General features: G+C 43.4%; 1 protein-coding gene and 1 long non-coding RNA gene across 2 annotated transcripts in view; one reads left to right on the top strand and one right to left on the bottom strand.

Moving 5' to 3' along the window:
* Positions 1 to 12294, top strand: part of EFNB3 (ephrin B3) — a 110913-nt gene extending 98619 nt beyond the window's left edge. The window contains exons 4-5 of the mRNA XM_077261642.1: positions 5964 to 6062; positions 7781 to 12294. Of these exons, the coding sequence (XP_077117757.1) occupies positions 5964 to 6062; positions 7781 to 8169 (488 nt within the window). The 3' untranslated portion in view covers positions 8170 to 12294. The remainder of the gene's footprint in view (positions 1 to 5963; positions 6063 to 7780) is intronic.
* Positions 1 to 22306, bottom strand: part of LOC143774251 (uncharacterized) — a 129850-nt gene that overhangs the window by 32408 nt on the left and 75136 nt on the right. The window lies entirely within an intron of this gene.

Raw genomic sequence — 22306 nt, forward strand, 5'->3', positions numbered from 1 at the left:
GGACTTGTGCGCAGGCCAAACCTTGCTGCTCCCGCACCAGTGGGTTGCTTTTGCCTTTGCCGGTCCCTGAGAGGCCTTGGACGCATATTTCTATGGATTTTATTTCGGATCTTCCTGTTTCCCAGAGGATGTCGGTTATCTGGGTGGTCTGTGACCGGTTTTCTAAGATGTTTTATTTGGTACCTTTGCCTAAATTGCCTTCCTCTTCTGAGTTGGTGCCATTGTTTTTTCAGCATGTGGTTCGTTTGCATGGCATTCCGGAGAATATTGTGTCCGATAGAGGTTCCCAGTTTGTTTCTAGGTTTTGGCGGTCCTTTTGTGCTAAGCTGGGTATTGATTTGTCTTTTTCTTCCGCATTTCATCCTCAGACAAACAGCCAAACCGAGCGAACTAACCAGACTTTGGAAACTTATTTGAGATGCTTTGTGTCTGCCGATCAGGATGATTGGGTGGCTTTCTTGCCGTTGGCCGAGTTTGCCCTTAATAATCGGGCTAGTTCTGCTACCTTGGTTTCACCATTCTTTTGTAATTCTGGGTTTCATCCTCCTTTTTCTTCAGGGCAGGTTGAGTCTTCTGATTGTCCTGGGGTGGACTCTGTGGTTGACAGGTTGCAGCAAATTTGGGCTCATGTTGTGGACAATTTGGTGTTGTCTCAGGAGGAGGCTCAACGTTTTGCCAACCGTCGTCGGCGTGTGGGTTCCCGGCTTCGGGTTGGGGATTTGGTCTGGTTGTCTTCTCGTCATGTTCCTATGAAGGTTTATTCCCCGAAGTTCAAGCCTCGGTTTATTGGTCCTTATAGGATTTCTGAGATTATCAATCCAGTGTCTTTTCGTTTGGCCCTTCCAGCCTCTTTTTCCATCCATAATGTTTTTCATAGATCTTTGTTGCGGAAATATGTGGTGCCCGTGGTTCCCTCTGTTGATCCTCCTGCCCCGGTGTTGATTGATGGGGAGTTGGAGTATGTTGTGGAGAAGATCTTGGATTCTCGTTTTTCAAGATGGAGGCTTCAGTATCTTGTCAAGTGGAAGGGTTATGGCCAGGAGGATAATTTTTGGGTTGTTGCCACCGATGTTCATGCTGACGATTTGGTTCGTGCCTTCCATTTGGCTCGTCCTGATCGTCCTGGGGGCTCTGGTGAGGGTTCGGTGACCCCTCCACAAGGGGGGGGTACTGTTGTGAATTCTGTTGTGGGTTCTGCTCTTGGGCTCCCTCCGGTGGTTATAAGTGGTAGTGCTGCTGTTTGTCCTTCACAGCAGTCATCAGGTGCGTCCACTTCGGACGGGGCTATTTAGTTTGGCTTCACCCTTTAGTGAGTGCCAGTTGTTCATTGTTTCTGGAGGATTCACATCCCTTCCTGGTCGCTCCTGCTTGCAGTTCATTTCTACAAGATAAGTTCTGCTTGTTTTTCTGCCCACATGTTGTGGGCCTCATTGTTCAGTGCATTGCATGTTTTTTCTTGTCCAGCTTTATCTGTGTAAGGATTTATGCAGCCAAGCTGGAATCTCTGGAGAGGCAGATTTACCCTCCATGTCTTTAGTTAGATGTGGAGTTTTTGTATTATCTGTGGTGGACATTTCATAGTATTTTAATACTGACCGCATAGTTCTCTGTCCTATCTTTTCTATCTAGCTAGATGGGCCTCCTTTGCTAAATTCTGTTTTCAGCCTGTGTATGTTTTTTCCTCTCCTCTCACAGTCAATATTTGTGGGGGGCTGCCTATCCTTTGGGAATTTTCTCTGAGGCAAGATAGTTTTCCCTTTTCTATCTATAGGGTTAATTAGTCCTCCGGCTGTGTCGAGGTGTCTAGGATTGGTAGGTACATCCCACGGCTACTTCTAGTTGCGGTGTTAAGTCCAGGGTCAGCGGTCAGTACAGTTACCACATTCTCCAGAGTACGTCTCATGCCGCTCCTAGGCCACCAGATCATAACACTAATGACTGGTGATGATGGCGGTATGATGAGGATGAGGCCAGTGACTGGAGATGATGGAGATATATTACGATGCTACTAGTGACTCGAGGTGATGAAGGTATGATGAGGATGAGGCCAATGACTGGAGATGATGGAGTCATGATTAGGATGCTACCAATGACTGGAGATGATGGAGGTATGATGAGGATGAGGCTAATGACTGCAGATGATGTACTGTATGTATGATGATGATGAGGCCAGTGACTGGAGATGATGGAGGTATGATGAGGATGAGGCCAGTGACTGGAGATGATGGAGGTATGATGAGGATGAGGCCAGTGACTTGAGATGATGGAGGTATGATGAGGATGAGGCCATAGACTGGAGATGATGGATATATGTTTAGGATGAGGCCAATGACTGGAGATGATGGAGGTATGATGAGGATGAGGCCAGTGACTGGAGATGATGGAGGTATAATGGGGATGAGGCCAGTGACTGGAGATGATGGAGGTATGATGAGGATGAGGCTAATGACTGGAGATGATGATGGTATGATGAGGATGTGGCCAGTGACTGGAGATGATGGAGATATGATGAGGATGAGGCCAATGACTGGAGATGATGGATATATGTTTAGGATGAGGCCAATGACTGGAGATGATGGAGGTATGATGAGGATGACGCCAGTGACTGGAGATGATGGAGGTATAATGGGGATGAGGCCAGTGAGTGGAGATGATGGAGGTATGATGAGGATGAGGTTAATGACTGGTGATGATGGCGGTATGATGAGGATGAGGCCAGTGACTGGAGATGATGATGGTATGATGAGGATGTGGCCAGTGACTGGAGATGATGGAGATATATTACAATGCTTCTAGTGACTGGAGATGAAGAAGGTATGATGAGGATGAGGGGATGAGGCCAATGACTCGAGATGATGGCGGTGTGATGAGGATGAGGCCAGTGACTGGAGATGATGATGGTATGATGAGGATGAGACTAATGACTGGAGATGATGGAGGTATGATTAGGATGAGGCCAATGACTGGAGATGATGGAGGTATGATGAGGATGAGGCTAATGAATGGAGATGATGGAGGTATGATGAGGATGAGGCTAATGACTGGTGATGATGGCGGTATGATGAGGATGAGGCCAGTGACTGGAGATGATGGAGATATATTACGATGCTACTAGTGACTCGAGGTGATGAAGGTATGATGAGGATGACATTAATGACTGGAGATGATGGAGGTATGATGAGGATGAGGCCAATGACTGGAGATAATGGAGGTATGATTAGGATGAGGCCCATGACTGGAGATGATGGAGGTATGATGAGGATGAGGCTAATGACTTGAGATGATGGAGGTTTGATGAGGATGAGGCTAATAACTGGTGATGATGGCGGTATGATGAGGATGAGGCCAGTGACTAGAGATGATGATGGTATGATGAGGATGAGGCCAGTGACTGGAGATGATGATGGTATAATGAGGATGAGGCCAGTTACTGGAGATGATGGAGATATATTACGATGCTTCTAGTGACTGGAGATGATGAAGGTTTGATGAGGATGAGGGGATGAGGCCAATGACTGGAGATGATGGAGGTATGATGAGGATGAGGCCCATAACTGGAGATGATGGAGGTATGATGAGGATGAGGCCAATGACTGGAGATGATGGAGGTATGATGAGGATGAGGCTAATGACTGGAGATGATGGCGGTATGATGAGGATGAGGCCAGTGACTGGAGATGATGATGGTATGATGAGGATGAGACTAATGACTGGAGATGATGGAGGTATGATTAGGATGAGGCCAATGACTGTAGATAATGGAGGTATGATGAGGATGGGGCTAATGAATGGAGATGATGGAGGTATGATGAGGATGAGGCTAATGACTGATGATGATGGCGGTATGATGAGGATGAGGCCAGTGACTGGAGATGATGGAGATATATTACGATGCTACTAGTGACTGGAGATGATGTTGGTATGATGAGGATGAGGCCAGTGACTGGAGATGATGGAGATATATTATGATGCTTCTAGTGACTGGAGATGAAGAAGGTATGATGAGGATGAGGGGATGAGGCCAATGACTGGAGATGATGGCGGTATGATGAGGATGAGGCCAGTGACTGGAGATGATGGAGATATATTACGATGCTTCTAGTGACTGGAGATGATGAAGGTTTGATGAGGATGAGGCCAATGACTGGAGATGATGGAGGTATGATGAGGATGAGGCCCATAACTGGAGATGATGGAGGTATGATGAGGATGAGGCCAGTGACTGGAGATGATGATGGTATGATGAGGATGAGACTAATGACTGGAGATGATGGAGGTATGATTAGGATGAGGCCAATGACTGGAGATGATGGAGGTATGATGAGGATGAGGCTAATGACTGGAGATGATGGAGGTATGATGAGGATGAGGCTAATGACTGGAGATGATGATGGTACGATGAGGATGAGGCCAGTGACTGGAGATTATGGAGATACTGTATATTACGATGCTTCAAGTGACTCGAGATGATAAAGGTATGATGAGGATGAGGCCAATGACTCGAGATGATGGAGGTATGCTGAGGAGCATGAGGCCCATAACTGGAGATGATGGAGGTATGATGAGGATGAGGCCAATGACTGGAGATGATAGAGGTATGATGAGGATGAGGCCCATAACTGGAGATGATGGAGGTATGAGGATGAGGCCCATAACTGGAGATGATGTAGGTATGATGAGGATGAGGCCAATGACTGGAGATGATGGAGGTATGATGAGGATGAGGCTAATGACTGGAGATGATGGCGGTATGATGAGGATGAGGCCAGTGACTGGAGATGATGATAGTATGATGAGGATGAGACTAATGACTGGAGATGATGGAGGTATGATTAGGATGAGGCCAATGACTGGAGATGATGGAGGTATGATGAGGATGAGGCTAATGACTGGAGATGATGATAGTATGATGAGGATGAGACTAATGACTGGAGATGATGGAGGTATGATTAGGATGAGGCCAATGACTGGAGATGATGGAGGTATGATGAGGATGAGGCCAATGACTGGAGATGATAGAGGTATGATGAGGATGAGGCCCATAACTGGAGATGATGGAGGTATGATGAGGATGAGGCCCATAACTGGAGATGATGGAGGTATAATGAGGATGAGACTAATGACTGGAGATGATGAAGGAATGATGAGGATGAGGCCAATGATTGGAGATGATGGCGGGATGATGAGGATGAGGCCAATGACTGGAGATGATGGAGGTATGATGAGGATGAGGCCCATAACTGGAGATGATGGAGGAATGATGAGGATGAGGCTAATGACTGGAGATGATGGCGGTATGATGAGGATGAGGCCAGTGACTGGAGATGATGAGGGAATGATGAGGATGAGATTAATGACTGGAGATGATGGAGGTATGAGGATGAGGCTAGTGACTAGAGATGATGATGGTATGATGAGGATGAGGCTAATGACTGGAGATGATGGAGTTATGATCAGGATGAGGCCAGTGACTGGAGATGATGATGGTATGATGAGGATGAGGCCAGTGACTGGAGATGATGATGGTATGATGAGGATGGTACCAATGACTGCAGATGATGGTTGCAGTAATGATAGCAGAGTAGAGGGGTCAATAAGAAGGACGTGATTTTTTGCCACAGTGGAGACGTTTTCCTCACAGATTGGAGGGTGGAATAACTTGCAGAGACTCTGGATGGTATTTTTATTATTTTTCGGACTCTTAAGCTGAGGATGAGGATCTTCTTGATGCTCTGGAGATGAGAGGTATCAGCTGGAGTCTTCTTAATTTGATGTCCCCTCTTATTCATATGCATAGTGACCACATTTACATATATTTGTAGGTCATTACTTAAAACTTCATTTACATTGGAGTCATATCCTCCACTATGCTTTCTGCCAACTCTTAAAGTGATACACCCTCATTTCTTCTCATAGTCAGAAATTCAATGACTAATTAACCGCTCACTCTCATTCATTTCAAGGTCCTGATGGAGTAAACCATCCGCGACGACCTTCAGGAAGGGATAAAGATTCAGGATTCCTTCCGTCAGTACCAAACCTGGACTCCCCAAACTTTGCAGGTGTGTTTCACGTCTTCACTTTTTCAATATAGTAAGGTGACGGAATATATCCCTTTAAGTTGCAGATCTCTCCTGTTTATAGATCCCCAACCTGTTGCCATAACACAACCCTACCACATCCCCTGGCATGCTTGTTCCATCACTGGCACTAGAGTCCATGGGAAAGGTCTTGGAATAGTAAGGGAAGTGAAGGGTTAACTGGTTCTGTGGCAATGAAGGCAAGACCGCGTTGGGGCGAGAGGGCGCGCGGCTGGTTCTCCGGCACAGGACAGGGAACCACTGAGCTGTCAGTTTGAAGGATATTCTTTAATAAAGCCGGCAATTTGGACAGAAGGAAGACAGTGGAGCTGAAAGCGAGGAGATGAGACACTTATTATGTCTAGATCCTCCAGGAGACCGCAGCCCCACCGCCCCGTCCGCGCCCCACCACCCGTGGCATTCAGCTGATTTAATACGTTCCGCCAGTTAAAGTGCAGATTCGATCTGTTTAATTAGACTTAATTAAAGCAGTTTATTTAAATCCAAGTGATAGCGCCTGTGGCAATAAAGAAACCGGGCGAGGAGGTACAATAGCGGAGACCACCGTAATAATAGGACCACCGTAATAATTAGACCACCATGTTACTGAGACAGAGGTGCACATATCAGTGGTGCAATGTGTGCATCTGCACAGGGGCCCAAGAGGTAAGGGGGTCCACTGTCGTCATCTCTAAATCAGCAAGTTCTGTCATAGACACAAAGAGGGTCCCTTTTACTGTCCTTGCTCAGGGGCCCTCTTCTCATATGTCCTCCACTGTACTGGGACCAACGTAATAATGGGACAAGATAATAACAAGACTACCTTCATAATAAGACCACCATAATAACGACAACACTTTACTAATAAGACCACCATAATAATAGGACCACTGTAACAAGAAGACCACCATAATAATAGGAGCAGCATAATAATGAGGCCACCATAATAATCAGACCACCGTAATAATAAGACCACCGTAATAATGAGACCACTGTAATAATAACACCACCCTATTAACGAGACCATTGTAGTAATGAAGACCACCATAATAATGAGACCACCGTAATGATCAGACCGGCTAACATTAGAGGCCACTGTATTAATGAGACCACCATAATAATAAGACCATGGTAATAATAAGACCACCATAATAATAAGACCACCATAATAATAGGACCACTGTTACAAGAAGACCACCATAATAATAGGAGCAGCATAATAATGAGGCCACCATAATAATCAGACCACCGTAATGATGAGACCGGCTAACATTAGAGGCCACCGTATTAATGAGACCACCGTATGAATGAGACCACCGTAATAATAAGACCACCGTAATAATAAGACCACCGTAATAATGAGACCACCGTAATAATAACACCACCCTATTAACGAGACCATTGTAGTAATGAAGACCACCATAATAATGAGACCACCGTAATGATCAGACCGGCTAACATTAGAGGCCACTGTATTAATGAGACCACCATAATAATGAGACCACCATAATAATAAGACCACCCTATTAATGAGACCATTGTAGTAATGATACCACCATAATAATAAGACCACCCTATTAATAAGACCACCGTACTGGACACCGGGATATCTTTGACGTCCCCCTTCAGGAGGCGGATTATATTTGTAGTTTCTTGTATGATTTGCCCTGATCCTTTGCCCCGTTTTTCTCTCTTCTCAGGAGACACGTCCGGCAATGCCACCAAGACTGGCGAGAATGGTCCGCTCCCTAACTCCCATGTGCCTCTGGTGGCGGGAGCAGCTGGTGGTGCGGTTCTCCTGCTCCTCGTCTTCGGAGTTGTGGGTTGGGCATGCCACAAACGTCGCCAAGCCAAGCACAGTGACACCAGGCATCCACCTTTGTCGTTAGGGTCCATAACATCTCCGAAGAGAGGAGGTGGTAACAACAACGGCCACGAGCCCAGTGACATCATCATGCCCCTGCGGCCTTCAGAAGGGGGCGCATTCTGCCCCCACTATGAAAAGGTCAGCGGAGACTATGGACACCCCGTCTACATTGTACAGGACATGGCGAGCCAGAGTCCGGCCAATATCTATTATAAAGTATGAAAAATGCCGCCATCTTCGGCTTCTTACCCCTATAGTTTCTTTTTTTTTTTTTTTTCTCTTCAGTATGGAGGGTGGGGGCTTATTGTAGGATATTTAAAAGATGGGGTGCAGGACATTATGAAAAGGGAAGTCTGTATTGCCCCATATGTGCCCCTGCCGTCCAAGCACCCTGCCATATTCCCCCCATGACGCCATATTGAGTGCAGTTGAACCCTTGGAGGGGTCCAGTGCGAAAAAATCCAAAAGCCTCGCAAGTGCTCAATTTGTTCACTGGCTCTGGAAATTGGGGGGAGGCAGGGAACCAAGAGTGCCAGTACGGCCTTTCTAAAGATATATCGAATTGTGCTCAGAGACGAGGACAACAAAACAAAATGGCCGCCGTTCTCTGTTATTGGATTTCTTGTTCTTCTGTTTTTGTAAATTTCCAACCTAAAGCCTTAAAGAATCGCCTTTACCATTCTCCCCTGTCCCCTTCCTACCGATGAGTGCTCAAAAAATAGAATTCGCCCTCATTTCGAATTACGACTTTGAAGATTTACGACCCTATGACTGTTTTTTTTTTTTTTTTTTTTTAATATATATATATATATATTGTCTCCCTGGTGCCTTTCGAATGTAGGCAAAAGGAATGACCCCCTCCCCACTCCTGAATTTTTATTTTTGGGGTCTTGTACCTTCATTGTGTACGTCTTAGGTCACCGAAACGCACCACGAGTCCTTTCTGTCTATTGTTGTGAAGTGAAATTTCAGGTTTAAAGGAGGAGGGGGGTGTATAAAAAACCCAAAACACTCATACACGGCTCCAACTGTGGCCGCGCGTCGGGACATGTTGAAATATAGCACCTCGACTAGGGGGGCACAGGAGAGAAATATAGGGAAGCGAGGAGGGGGAAAGCTGAGCGTAATTAAGCTAGGCCCGGTATCCATGGTGACGGATTGGGACTAGTCGCTCTTCAGTGTCTCTCCTTCCCCCTCCGTGTCGGCTTCTCTCTCTCTCTTCTCGCTATGGCATTAAAGTGTCGGTCGCCAGGGAGACGGGGAACGAAAATGAACGATATAAAAAAAAAACAAGATGTAGTTTTTACGGCTCAGCATTTAGAGAGATATTTGAAGATGTCAGCTTCACAAGTAAATACTCTTGATAAAAGACGGGTCCGGGCAGGGCCGGCCAGGGCGGGGGGTCCATTTTTAGACTTGACGACGGTCTCCTACCCAGTTCGAATGAAATCATAGCCTGTGAAAATTAAGCAGACTTCATCTCCCACGCCAACCTGAGAACCGGACGCTATTGTTAAAAAAAAATGGTGACATGAGGCCAAATAAAGACCCTTTTGTTCGCGGTCGTATGTACGGTTTTGATAGGAAGCGACAGGTCGGGTTATTACCGCGCAGTTTGCGTTACCAGGGATAAGACGTCACGGGACGACTTCAAAATCCCATTAAATAATCCCACTTTTATATATGGGAAAAGACATGTAGCCTAAGCCCTTCATACACAGGGCGTAACCTCTGGTGCCAGTTACCGCCAACGCATTTTAGGTTTGTTTTTTTTTGTTTTTTTTTAAATATTATTGTACTTCTTTTGCTTTTTTTATTCTGTTTTTCATTCTTTTATATTCCTAATGTAAAAGAAAAATTAAAAAAGGGCGTACGCACTGATGCCAGTTACCGCCAACGCATTTTAATTTTTTTTTCCATTTTTTTTTTTTTTTATATTATCGTACTTTTTTTGCTTTTATTTTTATCCTGTTTTTTGTTATTCTTTCATATTCATAATGAATATAAAAAAAAGAAAAAGAAATAAAAACAGGGCGTACGCACTGATGCCAGTTACCGCCCAACGCATTTTTATTTTTTTCCCATTTTATTTTATTTTTTATTATCATACTTTTTTTGCTTTTATTTTTATCCTGTTTTTCGTTATTCTTTTATATTCATAATGAATAGAAAAACAGGGCGTACGCATTGATGCCAGTTACCGCCAACACATTTTAGTTTTTTTTTTCCGTTTTTACTTTTTTACAATATTATTGTACTTCTTTGCTTTTAATTTTATCCTGTTTTTCGTTATTCTTTTATATTCCTAATGTAAAAGAAAGAAATAAAAAAGGGCGTACCCACTGATGCCAGTTACCGCCAACGCATTTTTATTTAATATATTATCGTAGTTCTACGATTTGTACAAGCTTTATTTTTTTGTCCTGTTTTTTTTTTTATATATATATATATTCTCCTAATGTGAAGAAAAAAAGAAAAAAAAAATAATATAAAAAAGGGGAAAAAAATAAAGAAACCAGCACTTTTTTCAAAGCTTCTCTAAAAAAAAAAACAAAAAAAAAAGTCTCGGCAGCTATTATCAGCATCAGCGTCCGAAATCTGGAGAAATTGGTTCACATTTTGCCTTTTGAGAAGATGTCATCTGTAAGATATTGTTCTTCGCTGTCTCGTAATGATAGGGATCAATCAGACAAAACACTTGGAGGGTTGTTTTTTTTTTTTCAATGATTACAATCTGGGTGAAAATTTTCTTTTTTCTTTTTACGTTTTTTTTTTTTGATAGTTTTAAGTGTAAAATATATTTTATATAGTACTTTGTATAAAATATATATATTTATTACGCTCAAAACCTTTATTTTTTTTTAATGCTTTTCTTTAGTTCTCTGGCTATATTATTGTGAATATTCAACAGGTACGTTTTCTGTTTTTATTATAATTTTTAGTTTTATTTTCTTTTTTTTTTTTTCAATTCTTAAAAGGAAATAGACTTATTTTTTAATGTGTTTTTGTTTTTGTTTTTTTTTTTACAATTACTCTAAATTACATGTAAAAGCCGCCATATTTTTTATGCATTTTTTTGCCCATAGACTAAGGTATATTTTTTCTTTATTAAAAAAAATGTGAAAAATATCATGAACAGAGTTAATTGTGCCAAAACATGAATGAAAACAAATTTTGAGAAAAAAAAAGTTATACAACCAAAAAAATAATCCAGCATAGGAATATCACCTACATATGATTGTTGCCATTTTGCCACCTATAGGATGATGAACCCTTTTATTCTGGAAGAAAAGCAAAAAAAAAAAAATCAAGAAAAATGAAATATTTTAATTATTAGAATTAAAAATTATAATCACTAAATATTATGTGCTCATTGACTGGATGTAGCTACGACTTACAAAATGGCCGCCTCACATGTATATAGGTGTTTTCCATGGACCCTTCATAGCACAAATAATAAGGCCTTGTCTAGGCCTGGCTTAAAATATCATATCCCGTTTTAAGAATCTCAGGCTTTTGACGTGATTATATCGGACTTTTGTCTGGGTCTAATGATCCTTTTTGCCTTATCCTAATTAAAGGGTTCTGTCACCAGGTCAAAAAGTAGTCAGTTATTGATCCTATTTTATTCCCGCTGTTGCCCTGAGTATTCCGGCTTTTGTTTTTTTAAAATCCACCATACGGTTCCAGAGATATGGGTCTTTATATTCAGAGCTAAGCTTTCTGTTTACCAAGGGGTGTGGCTTGTAGGACTCTCTGGGGGCGTGTCTTTAGGCTTATCCTATAAGCACCACCCCTTTTGAAAAGACCATAAAAAGTATCACTAAATAAAATGGCCAATATCTCTGGACCTGTAAGGCGGATTTTTAAAAAACAAAAAGTGGAATACTCAGTGAATCAGGGAGGATATAATAGGATCAAAAACTAGAGGCTTTTGATGTGGTGACAGGTCCCCTTTAAGAGCCTCATATTCCAAAATGGCCAACACATTAACGTCTTGTAAAAAAAAAAAATGCATTAGAAGCTCAGGTCTTTCCACCAACGGTACACCACCTAGCTTGGCGGAGCTCCACCAGTGTCCAACACCGTTTTCATAATTTTTCAAATAGCCGCCCTCTATTTTATTTTATTTTTTCTTCTTCTAAGATATTCTATCTAACGAAGTCGCTGGGAGGTTTGTGATGTGTTCATTCGCCAGGATTCCATAATTCCTGATTAAATATCGTAATCATTTGGATTTCCGTGTTCTCGTTGCCTTTGATGCCTGTATTAACCCCTTCCCCTCTCAACAAAGAACAAACAAAAAAAATATTCTGTAAATAATTTTACACGTTTTTATTTGTAGAATTTTTTTTTTAAACAAAAAAATAAAAAAAATAGTTTTTTGTATGATTTAAATTCTAGGATGGCGATGTTTTTTGTTTGTTTTTTTAAAAAAGAGTTGTCATTAGAGATAATTTATGAACTAATTAGAATATTGTTAGCGCCTTGGAATTGTAATTAGCACATTGCTCCCTTTTTTTTCAAAAGGGGGGAAATCTTTTTTTTATTATTATTATTTTTTTGGCTTCTTTGTGGAACGGTAATTAAAAGTTTTATAAAGAACTTGTTTCGTCTGTCATTAAAAATAATAAATTCATGAAATGTAATAAAATGTTCAAAAATTAACTTTTTTTGCATGCAAATTTTTATTTTAGACTTAGATGTTGAAGATGGGTATGTGTCAGATGAGCCACCATAGTTGTCGCCTGTAGTCCCCACTGGGGACCCTTCTATAGTTCCATTGACTAGTGGTAATAATTGACATACAGAGAGCTCCCCCTAGTGGTGATTACTGGCAGATAACATTTTATCATTTACGTCATGTTTTGTGTGAAGAAAATAACTTTAATGTATGAAAACAAAATAAAAAAGTGGTTGGGGGGCCCTACAATGTATTTAAATTGCTACATATTGAAACTGAATCATTTTCTCTACAAAATCAAATGAATAATGAGAATATCCATTGTCGTCTAGGGCAGTGAAAGGGTTAATAGAAAAACAACATTCCCAGTGGTCTAAGGTAGTAAAGAGGTGGTTAAGGGTAATAGTGCAATTATGGTTACATCCCTGATGGTCCATGGCAGTGAAGGGGTTACCGGTAATATCCCGGGTGGTCTAGGGCAGGGTAGGGATTAATGATTAAAGCTCCCTGACAGAGTATAGAAGGGGTTAATTATAACACGTTTAATATTCTTGGAAAGTGAAGAGGTTAATAACACAATTCCTGCTGGTCTGGGGCGCTCAAAAGATATTAAAAAAAAATACACCCTGTCCCCAGTGATCCTAGAATAGTGAAGGGGTTAATGGTAAGATGCTGATGATTTAGAGCAGTGAAGGGGTCAATATTGACATCTGTCAGTCCAGAGGAGGGAGGGGGTTAATAGTGTCATCTCTGATTGCTTAAGACAATTAAGGGGTTACAGTTAACATCTCAGGTGGTCTAGAGCAGTGAATGGGTTAATTGTAACATCACAATGAAGGGGTTCAAGGTAAGGTCCCTTCTGGTGTAGAACAGTGAAGGGGTTAATGGTAAGATCCCTGGTGGTCTATTGCAGTGAAGGGGTTAATGGAAAGATTCCTGGTGGTCTATTGCAGTGAAGGGGTTAATGGAAAGATCCCTGGTGGTCTAGAGCAATGTAAGTGGTTCATGGTAAGATCCCTGGTGGTCTAGAGCAGTGAAGAGGTTAATGGTAAGATCCGTGGTGTAGAGCAATGTAAGTTTTCATGGTAAGATCCCTGGTGGTCTAGAGCAATGTAAGGGTTCATGGTAAGATCCCTGGTGGTGTAGAACAGTGAAGGGGTTAATGGTAAGATCCCTGGTAGTGTAGAACAGTGAAGGGGTTAATGGTAAGATCCCTGGTGGTCTAGAGCAATGTAAGTTTTCATGGTAAGATCTGTGGTGGTCTAGAGAAAATGTAAGGGTTCATGGTAAGATCCCTGGTGGTCTAGAGCAATGTAGGGGTTCATGGTAAGATCCCTGGTGGTGTAGAACAGTGAAGGGGTTAACGGTAAGATCCCTGGTGGTGTAGAACAGTGAAGGGGTTAATGGTAAGATCCGTGGTGTAGAGCAATGCAAGGGTTCATGGCAAGATCCCTGGTGGTCTAGAGCAATGTAAGGGTTCATGGTAAGATCCCTGGTGGTGTAGAGCAATGTAGGGGTTCATGGTAAGATCCCTGGTGGTGTAGAGCAATGTAGGCGTTCATGGTAAGATCCCTGGTGGTGTAGAGCAATGTAGGGGTTCATGGTAAGATCCCTGGTGGTGTAGAGCAATGTAGGGGTTCATGGTAAGATCCCTGGTGGTCTAGAGCAATGTAAGGGTTCATGGTAAGATCCCTGGTGGTGTAGAGCAATGTAGGGGTTCATGGTAAGATCCCTGGTGGTGTAGAGCAATGTAGGGGTTCATGGTAAGATCCCTGGTGGTGTAGAGCAATGTAGGGGTTCATGGTAAGATCCCTGGTGGTGTAGAACAGTGAAGGGGTTAACGGTAAGATCCCTGGTGGTGTAGAAGAGTGAAGGGGTTAATGGTAAGATCCGTGGTGTAGAGCAATGCAAGGGTTCATGGTAAGATCCCTGGTGGTCTAGAGCAATGGAAGGGTTCATGGTAAGATCTCTGGTGGTCTAGAGCAGTGAAGGGGTTAATGGTAAGATCCCTGGTGGTCTAGAGCAATGGAAGGGTTCATGGTAAGATCCCTGGTGGTCCGGCACAGTGATGGTCGGGTCTTGCTTGTGTCCCCCGACCCTTTTGGACCCTTGTGCAGTTCAGCCGTTGTGTGTCCCCTGGGTGGTCTCCTATAATGAGGAGAGGGTCTTTTCGGCTCCTGTAGTAGGTTGGCATCGCACCCAAAGCTACCTGTGCCGCCCCTGTAAGCACAACCACCCCCCGAATGTGCTTGTGATGGACATTGGGTTTTACATTATTTTGGGCCATTTCAGTGTTTTTGTATTTTTATTTGTTATCTTTTTTACATTTTTTAAAGAGACAGTACACATAATACTTTATTATTGCCCAACCCCCACCCCAGTCCCCCCCCCCCCAAAAAAAAAAAAGCTTCACATTTTAACATTTATTTTAAGTGGTTTTGTGATGAGAAATTAAAAAAAAAAATTAAAAGCAAAATCTCCCCCCCAAACCCCCCCCCCCTATCCTAAACGCTGATGAAGCAGGAGACGGCGCCCGGCGAACCCTCCGAGGAGCCCGTCCCTCCAATGAGCGCTATTCCCCGCCCTCGTTAATGGCGCCTTCGTTAAAGATCTGACAATATTTGTGCCGTTTGTTTTGTGTTTTCCCCGTATAATTAAAGGCACGGTACGCTATTTTACACTTGGCCCGTATTCGGCACCTGTGTGCCCGGCGCCCCCTCCGCACCTGCAGAGCCTTTATTACTGGCTACGCCGCACATCACTCAGGGAGGGTCCTCATATTTTAGATAGAAACGGTTATAGGATTTCCATTTATTACTATTATTTTATTTTACGGGGTGGATTTTGCGCGTCCGAGTCTCTGGTGCCCGTCCGCCAGCGGTGAATGACACAATGTTGTGTGTGCAGCGCTAATAACACAATGCCGCAGTGATTAATGGCTGCTGTGTTATCTGAGGGGTAACCATGGCGACCGGTTACCATAGAAACGCAACAATAGGCTCCGAGCAGCCACGTAGGCCCGAGCCGTGTGTGTCCCCTGTGTTTGTGAAACTGTTATTTTCAGGGATGGCTGGGGAGGGGGGGACACCGAGGGGTCAAGTGCAGCTACTAAACACACACGCTGGGGGCCCCCCGCGCTGACCCCCGGGGATGGGAACCACAGCTGGGGGACATGGCGGCCGTGGGGGGGTCTGATCATAAAACCCACAGAGTCAAGAGAACAACTTGTAGGAAATAATGAGAGAAAAAGAAAGACCGAGGGGAAAAGATATCATAGCAACGTGAGATGAAAGGCGGAGGAAACGAATGTGCGCAAATTATGGCCGCCGCCATCACGGCGTGTGTGATAACAGACATTTATCGACCATCTCAATTCAATGGTTTTCATTCATTTATCTCTTTATTATTTTTAATTTTATATTTTTTGTTGATTTTATTTTTTTTACACATTTTCTCTTTCTTTACTGATTTATAGCTTTTTTTTTAGTTTTTCTTTGATTTATTAATTTTTATATAGTTTTTTTTTTTCAATTTATTTTTACAGATTTAGTGATTTTTTTTCTGAACTTTTCATTTTTTTTATTGATTTATTATTTTTATGGGTTTTGTATTGATTTTTTTTGTTTTATTTTATCTTATTGTTACTGATTTATTGATTTTTTTAAATAGTTTTTCATTTGATATTGATTTTTTTTTATTGATTTATTAATCTTTTTATAGCTTTACATTTTGTTTTTACAGATTTAGTGACTTTTTCCTATGTATTTCGTTTTATTTTTTAATGATTTTTTTTGTAATTAATTTATTGATCTTTTTATGGTTTTTGTATTGATTGTTTTTCAGTTTTTTAGTGTCAATGATTTAGAGATTTTTTTAGGTTTTTCAATTTATTATTATTTTTATTGATGTTTTTATAATTTTTACTGATTTATTGATTTTATTATTGACAGTTTTTTCATTTTCTTTATTATTTTTAATTTTAACTTTTTATATATTTTTTTTACTCATTTTATACATCTGAACGCCCGCCGCTGTGGCCACAGTGCGCAGAACACACAGAATAGCTGGCGCTCAGGATCCCCCATTGGATGTCACATTTTAGATTCCCTTTTACGCTGTTTTGATGCTTTTTGCGTCTCACGTGATGGATGTCGCCGCTGTTCTCGCTTTGTGACGCGCGTTATTTCTCCGCGGAGTCGAGGACGTCGGCTGCAGGTTAGGATGCGCTTCAGCCGCCCGCTGTTCTAGAAAAGGAGCTCTGGACTCTGCGGCCACATAAGATCACAGCAGGAGGCAGTAAGTGTGTGATCACCGGATCCATCCGCTGCCGAGGATTAGATACAGCAGATATGCAGACAGTATCACACAGGATAGGATTAGATACACAGCTCAGCAGTCACTATTACACAGGAAAGGATTAGATACACGGCTCAGCAGTCAGTATCACACAGGATAGGATTAGATACACAGCTCAGCAGTCAGTATCACACAGGATAGGATTAGATACACAGCTCTGCAGTCAGTATCACACAGGATAGGATTAGATACACAGCTCTGCAGTCAGTATCACACAGGATAGGATTAGATACACAGCTCTGCAGTCAGTATCACACAGGATAGGATTAGATACACGGCGCAGCAGTCAGTATCACACAGGAGAGGATTAGATACACGGCTCAGCAGTCAGTATCACACAGGATAGGATTAGATACACTGCTCAGCAGTATCACACAGGATAGGATTAGATACACAGCTCAGCAGTCAGTATCACACAGGATAGGATTAGATACACAGCTCAGCAGACAGTATCACACAGGAGAGGATTAGATACACAGGTCAGCAGACAGTATCACACAGGAGAGGATTAGATACACGGCTCAGCAGTCGGTATCACACAGGATAGGATTAGATACATGGCTCAGCAGTCAGTATCACACAGGATAGGATTAGATACACGGCTCAGCAGTCAGTATCACACAGTATAGGATTAGATACACGGCTCAGCAGTCAGTATAACACAGGATAGGATTAGATACACGGCTCAGCAGTCAGTATCACACAGGATAGGATTAGATACACCGCTCAGCAGTCAGTATCACACATGGTAGGATTAGATACACGGCTCAGCAGTCAGTATCACACATGGTAGGATTAGATACACAGCTCAGCATTCAGTATCAGACAGGATAAGATTAGATACACGGCTGACCACACAGTATCACACGTTTCCTACATAAGAAAAAGGAGTTCAGGACCCATTAAACAACTGAGGTCAAATAACCACATTTAGAGTTAAATCAAGAAAACGTAATTTTTATTTGATCTAACACATAGAAAACGATATATGAATCTAATACAAACAAAAAGACCCAGTATACATACAAAAAATTATTGTTGGACGAGTATGCAAATTGGAGGAAAAGAGCAAAAAGGCAATATGCACGGTAATTGTATAAACATCACCCCTACAAAACAGGTCAGGAAAAATCTTGCCACTAAAGTGCATTGGCCCAAAACCTGTTACAACTAACCAAAAGCCAGATGTCAGAAATATCGCAGATCGGGTGAGCAACAAGAAAATCTGCAGACATCTGGCCACAGCTGAATGCACAAAGTCACTCTAATACCATCCTAGAAAAGTGCCAGTGCAAAAAGTGCAAATAGTGCAAGACAGCAGCGGTAGGTTAAAATAGTAGCTTACCCATGTGGAGAGGTGATGACACAGTCACTGTGTATACGCACTGCCCCGACGCGCGTTTCGCGTTGCGGGCTTCTTCGGGGGGCCGTGTGGGGACACCGGACATGTCACAGCCTCTTATAAGACTGAGTGCTGCACCTGTGAGCGCATGTGGAGCGGGACCAAGGCCGCCATGCGACGCGTCCGTGCAGGTTTTGGGCCAATGCACTTTAGTGGCAAGATTTTTCCTGACCTGTTTTGTAGGGGTGATGTTTATACAATTACCGTGCATATTGCCTTGTTGCTCTTTTCCTCCAATTTGCATACTCGTCCAACAATAATTTGTTGTATGTATACTGGGTCTTTTTGTTTGTATTAGATTCATGTATCGTTTTCTATGTGTTAGATCAAATAAAAATTACGTTTTCTTGATATAACTCTAAATGTGGTTATTTGACCTCAGTTGTTTAATGGGTACTGAACTCCTTACAGTTTCCTCACGTACCGGAGCCAATGACACACGTACACACATTAAAATCAATGCATCTGTGCAGATGTCATTGATTTTTTGCGGACCGTGCATCCATGTGCCAAACACGGAGACATGTCAGTGTTCGTGGGAGCGCACGTATTACACGGACCCATTAAAGTCAATGGGTCCGTGTAAAACACGTAACGCACACGGATGTTTTCCGCGTGCAGTCCGTGTGCCGTGCAGGAGACAGCGCTTACAGTAAGCGCTGTCCCCCCAGCATGGTGCTGAAGCCGCCATTCATCCGTTCTCTCCAGCGCTCACTGGGGAGAAGGGATGAAAAATCTTTTTTTTTTTTGTTTTTATGTGTTTAAAATAAACTTTAGGGCATCCTCCCCCCTCCCACACCCTGTGCGCCCGGCCGCCGGCATTAAAATACTCACTCGCCTCCCTCGACGCTTGCTCTCCGCCCCGCAGCTTCTCCTGTATGAGCGGTCACGTGGTGCCGCCCATTACAGTGATGAATATGCGGCTCCACCCCTATGGGAGGTGGAGCCGCATATTCATCAACTGTAATGAGCGGCACCACATGACCGCTCAGTGCAGGAGAAGCTGCGGGGCGGAGAGCTTACTGTAGCGCTGTCTCTCCTGCACGGTCCATGTGGTACCCAGGCGGCACACGGCTGCCGCACGTGTGCCACACGGATGGCCTACGTGAGCTCACGGACACACGGACACGGATAACTCCGGTACCGATTTTTTCCGGTACCGGAATTATCTGGACGTGTGGGACAGGCCTTATGTAGGAAACATGTTTCTCTTGGGAATGACCCCTTTTGCTTAATGCGAATTTAAATGTGGTATGGATATCCGTTATGTCGGGTTCTGTTAATTATCACAGTATCACACAGGATAGGATTAGATACACGGCTCAGCAGTTAGTATCACACAGGATAGGATTAGATACACGGCTCAGCAGCCAGTATCACACATGGTAGGATTAGATACACGGCTCAGCAGTCAGTATCACACATGGTAGGATTAGATACACGGCTCAGCAGTTAGTATCACACAGGATAGGATTAGATACACGGCTCAGCAGCCAGTATCACACATGGTAGGATTAGATACACGGCTCAGCAGTCAGTATCACACATGGTAGGATTAGATACATGGCTCAGCAGTCAGTATCACACTTGGTAGGATTAGATACACGGCTGGTGCTCAGCTTTCCTATGATTAAAGCTGCGGATGTTCCGGTACTGACGCTGCATGTGTCGCGTTGCAGAGGACGCGGAGATCAGGAGAGGACGCTGCGCCGATAATGAGAGCGCGGGACGGAATGACAGAAATGCAGATCCTGGACTAAAATAAGACATGGGAGACGGAGGAGCGCGGCGGAGCGACCGGACGCCTGCTGGGCCCTGATTGGCTCCTGCTGGAGAGAAGCTGCGACACCGGAGCACGACCACAGAATATACAATCAGACGCTCCGGCACCGCCGAATACACCGGCTCCAACACTGCTGGAGACGTCAATAACGAACAGAAAAACCACAACCACACGAAGGAGAAGCCAAACATGGAGGGTCCCTGTCACTATGTCCTCCCTGTCCATGTGCGCAGCAGCCTCACCTGAGTGGGGAGTGAAAAGGAGACAGTGCCGGCGTCACACGAAACCTATGGAAAAATCAGCCTGAGTCTCCCTGTCGAGGGTCCTACAAGTGTTCTCCGTGTGGTCATCTGTGTGTAATGTGTTTGCAATGTGATTTCCTCGCACCTATGTATCCGTGTGACGTGTACGGATTTACATTTCTCACTGCTTTTCCCCATTGAACATAATGGCTCAATGGCCTGAAATGAGGAAAATGTGAGCGTATTTGTCACCAGCTACACTGATGGTCCGTGTGGTGTCCGAGTTTTTCTCACACCCATAGGCTTCCATTGGCGAGACTCAGGCGATATACGAATAAAATCACAGCGCGCTGAATACGCCCGAGAAAAAATACGGTGCTGTGAGCTGCCCTGTTGTGATTTTGCTTTTTGCTCCCTCTAGTGGTCATTAGTGATTTGACTCTGGAGCGTCTGTCTTTTCCTATATCCTCACCTGGGCCGTTAGTTCAGGGGCGTTGCTATATAAGCTCCCTGGACCTTCAGTTCAATGCCTGGCATCGTTGAAATCAGAGCTAATCTGTTGTGCTCTTGTCCTCTGATCCTGGTTCCTGTTTTTCAAGCTAAGTCTGCTTCTTTGCTTTTTGCTTTTGTTTTGTTTGGTATTTTTGTCCAGCTTGTTCCTATCTGTATCCTGACCTTTGCTGGAAGCTCTAGGGGGCTGGTGTTCTCCCCCCGGACCGTTAGACGGTTCGGGGGTTCTTGAATCTCCAGCGTGGATTTTTATAGGGTTTTTGTTGACCAGATAAGTTATCTTGCTATATTCTGCTATTAGTAAGCTGGCCTCTCTTTGCTGAACCTGGTTCATTTCTGTGTTTGTCATTTCCTCTTACCTCACCGTTATTATTTGTGGGGGGCTTGTATCTTGCTTTGGGGTCCCTTTCTCTGGAGGCAAGAGAGGTCTTTGTTTTCTTCTCCTAGGGGTAGTTAGATTCTCCGGCTGGCGCGAGTCATCTAGCGATCACCGTAGGCATGATCCCCGGCTACTTCTAGTGTTGGCGTTAGGAGTAGCTATTTGGTCAACCCAGTTACCACAGCCCTATGAGCTGGATTTTTGTATCTTGCAGACTTACACGTTCCTCTGAGACCCTGTCCACTGGGGTCATAACACTGCCCCATAGATTAACACTGGGCCGAGCGCTGTGTGATGTTTTCTCACATAGCGATCGTCCGTATTCTACACTAGTGTGACTCCGGCCTAACCCGGCTCCCCATATACACTGTGTTCCAAATTATTATGCAAATTGGATTTAAGTGTCATAAAGATTTAATTGTTTTGTTTTTCAAATAAACTCGTGGATGGTATTGTGTCTCAGGGCTCAATGGATCACTGAAATCAATCTTAAACACATGTGATAATTGGTTTTCCAGGTGATTCTAATTAAAGGAAAACTACTTAAAAATGATGTTCCACATTATTAAGCAGGTCACAGTTTTCAAGTAACATGGGAAAGAAAAAGGATCTCTCTGCTGCTGAAAAGCATCAAATAGTGCAATGCCTTGGTGAAGGGATGAAAACATTAGAAATTTTCCAAAAACATAAGCGTGATCATCGTACTGTTAAGAGATTTGTGGCTGTATCTGAGCAGCAATGTGTTTGTGCTGATAAAGGCATAATGAGGAAGATTTCTGCCAGGCAAGTTCATCGGATTAAGAGAGCAGCCGCCAAAATACCATTACAAAGCAGCAAACAGATATTTGAAGCTGCTGGTGCCTCTGGAGTCCCTCGAACCTCAAGGTGTAGGCTCCTTCAAAGGCTTGCTGTGGTGCATAAACCTACTATTCTGCCACCCTTAAACAGTGTTCACAAGCAGAAATGGTTGTATTGGGCCCACACATACATGAAGACTAATTTC

This window comes from Ranitomeya variabilis, chromosome 5 (assembly GCF_051348905.1).
Source record: "Ranitomeya variabilis isolate aRanVar5 chromosome 5, aRanVar5.hap1, whole genome shotgun sequence".
NCBI lineage: Eukaryota > Metazoa > Chordata > Amphibia > Anura > Dendrobatidae > Ranitomeya > Ranitomeya variabilis.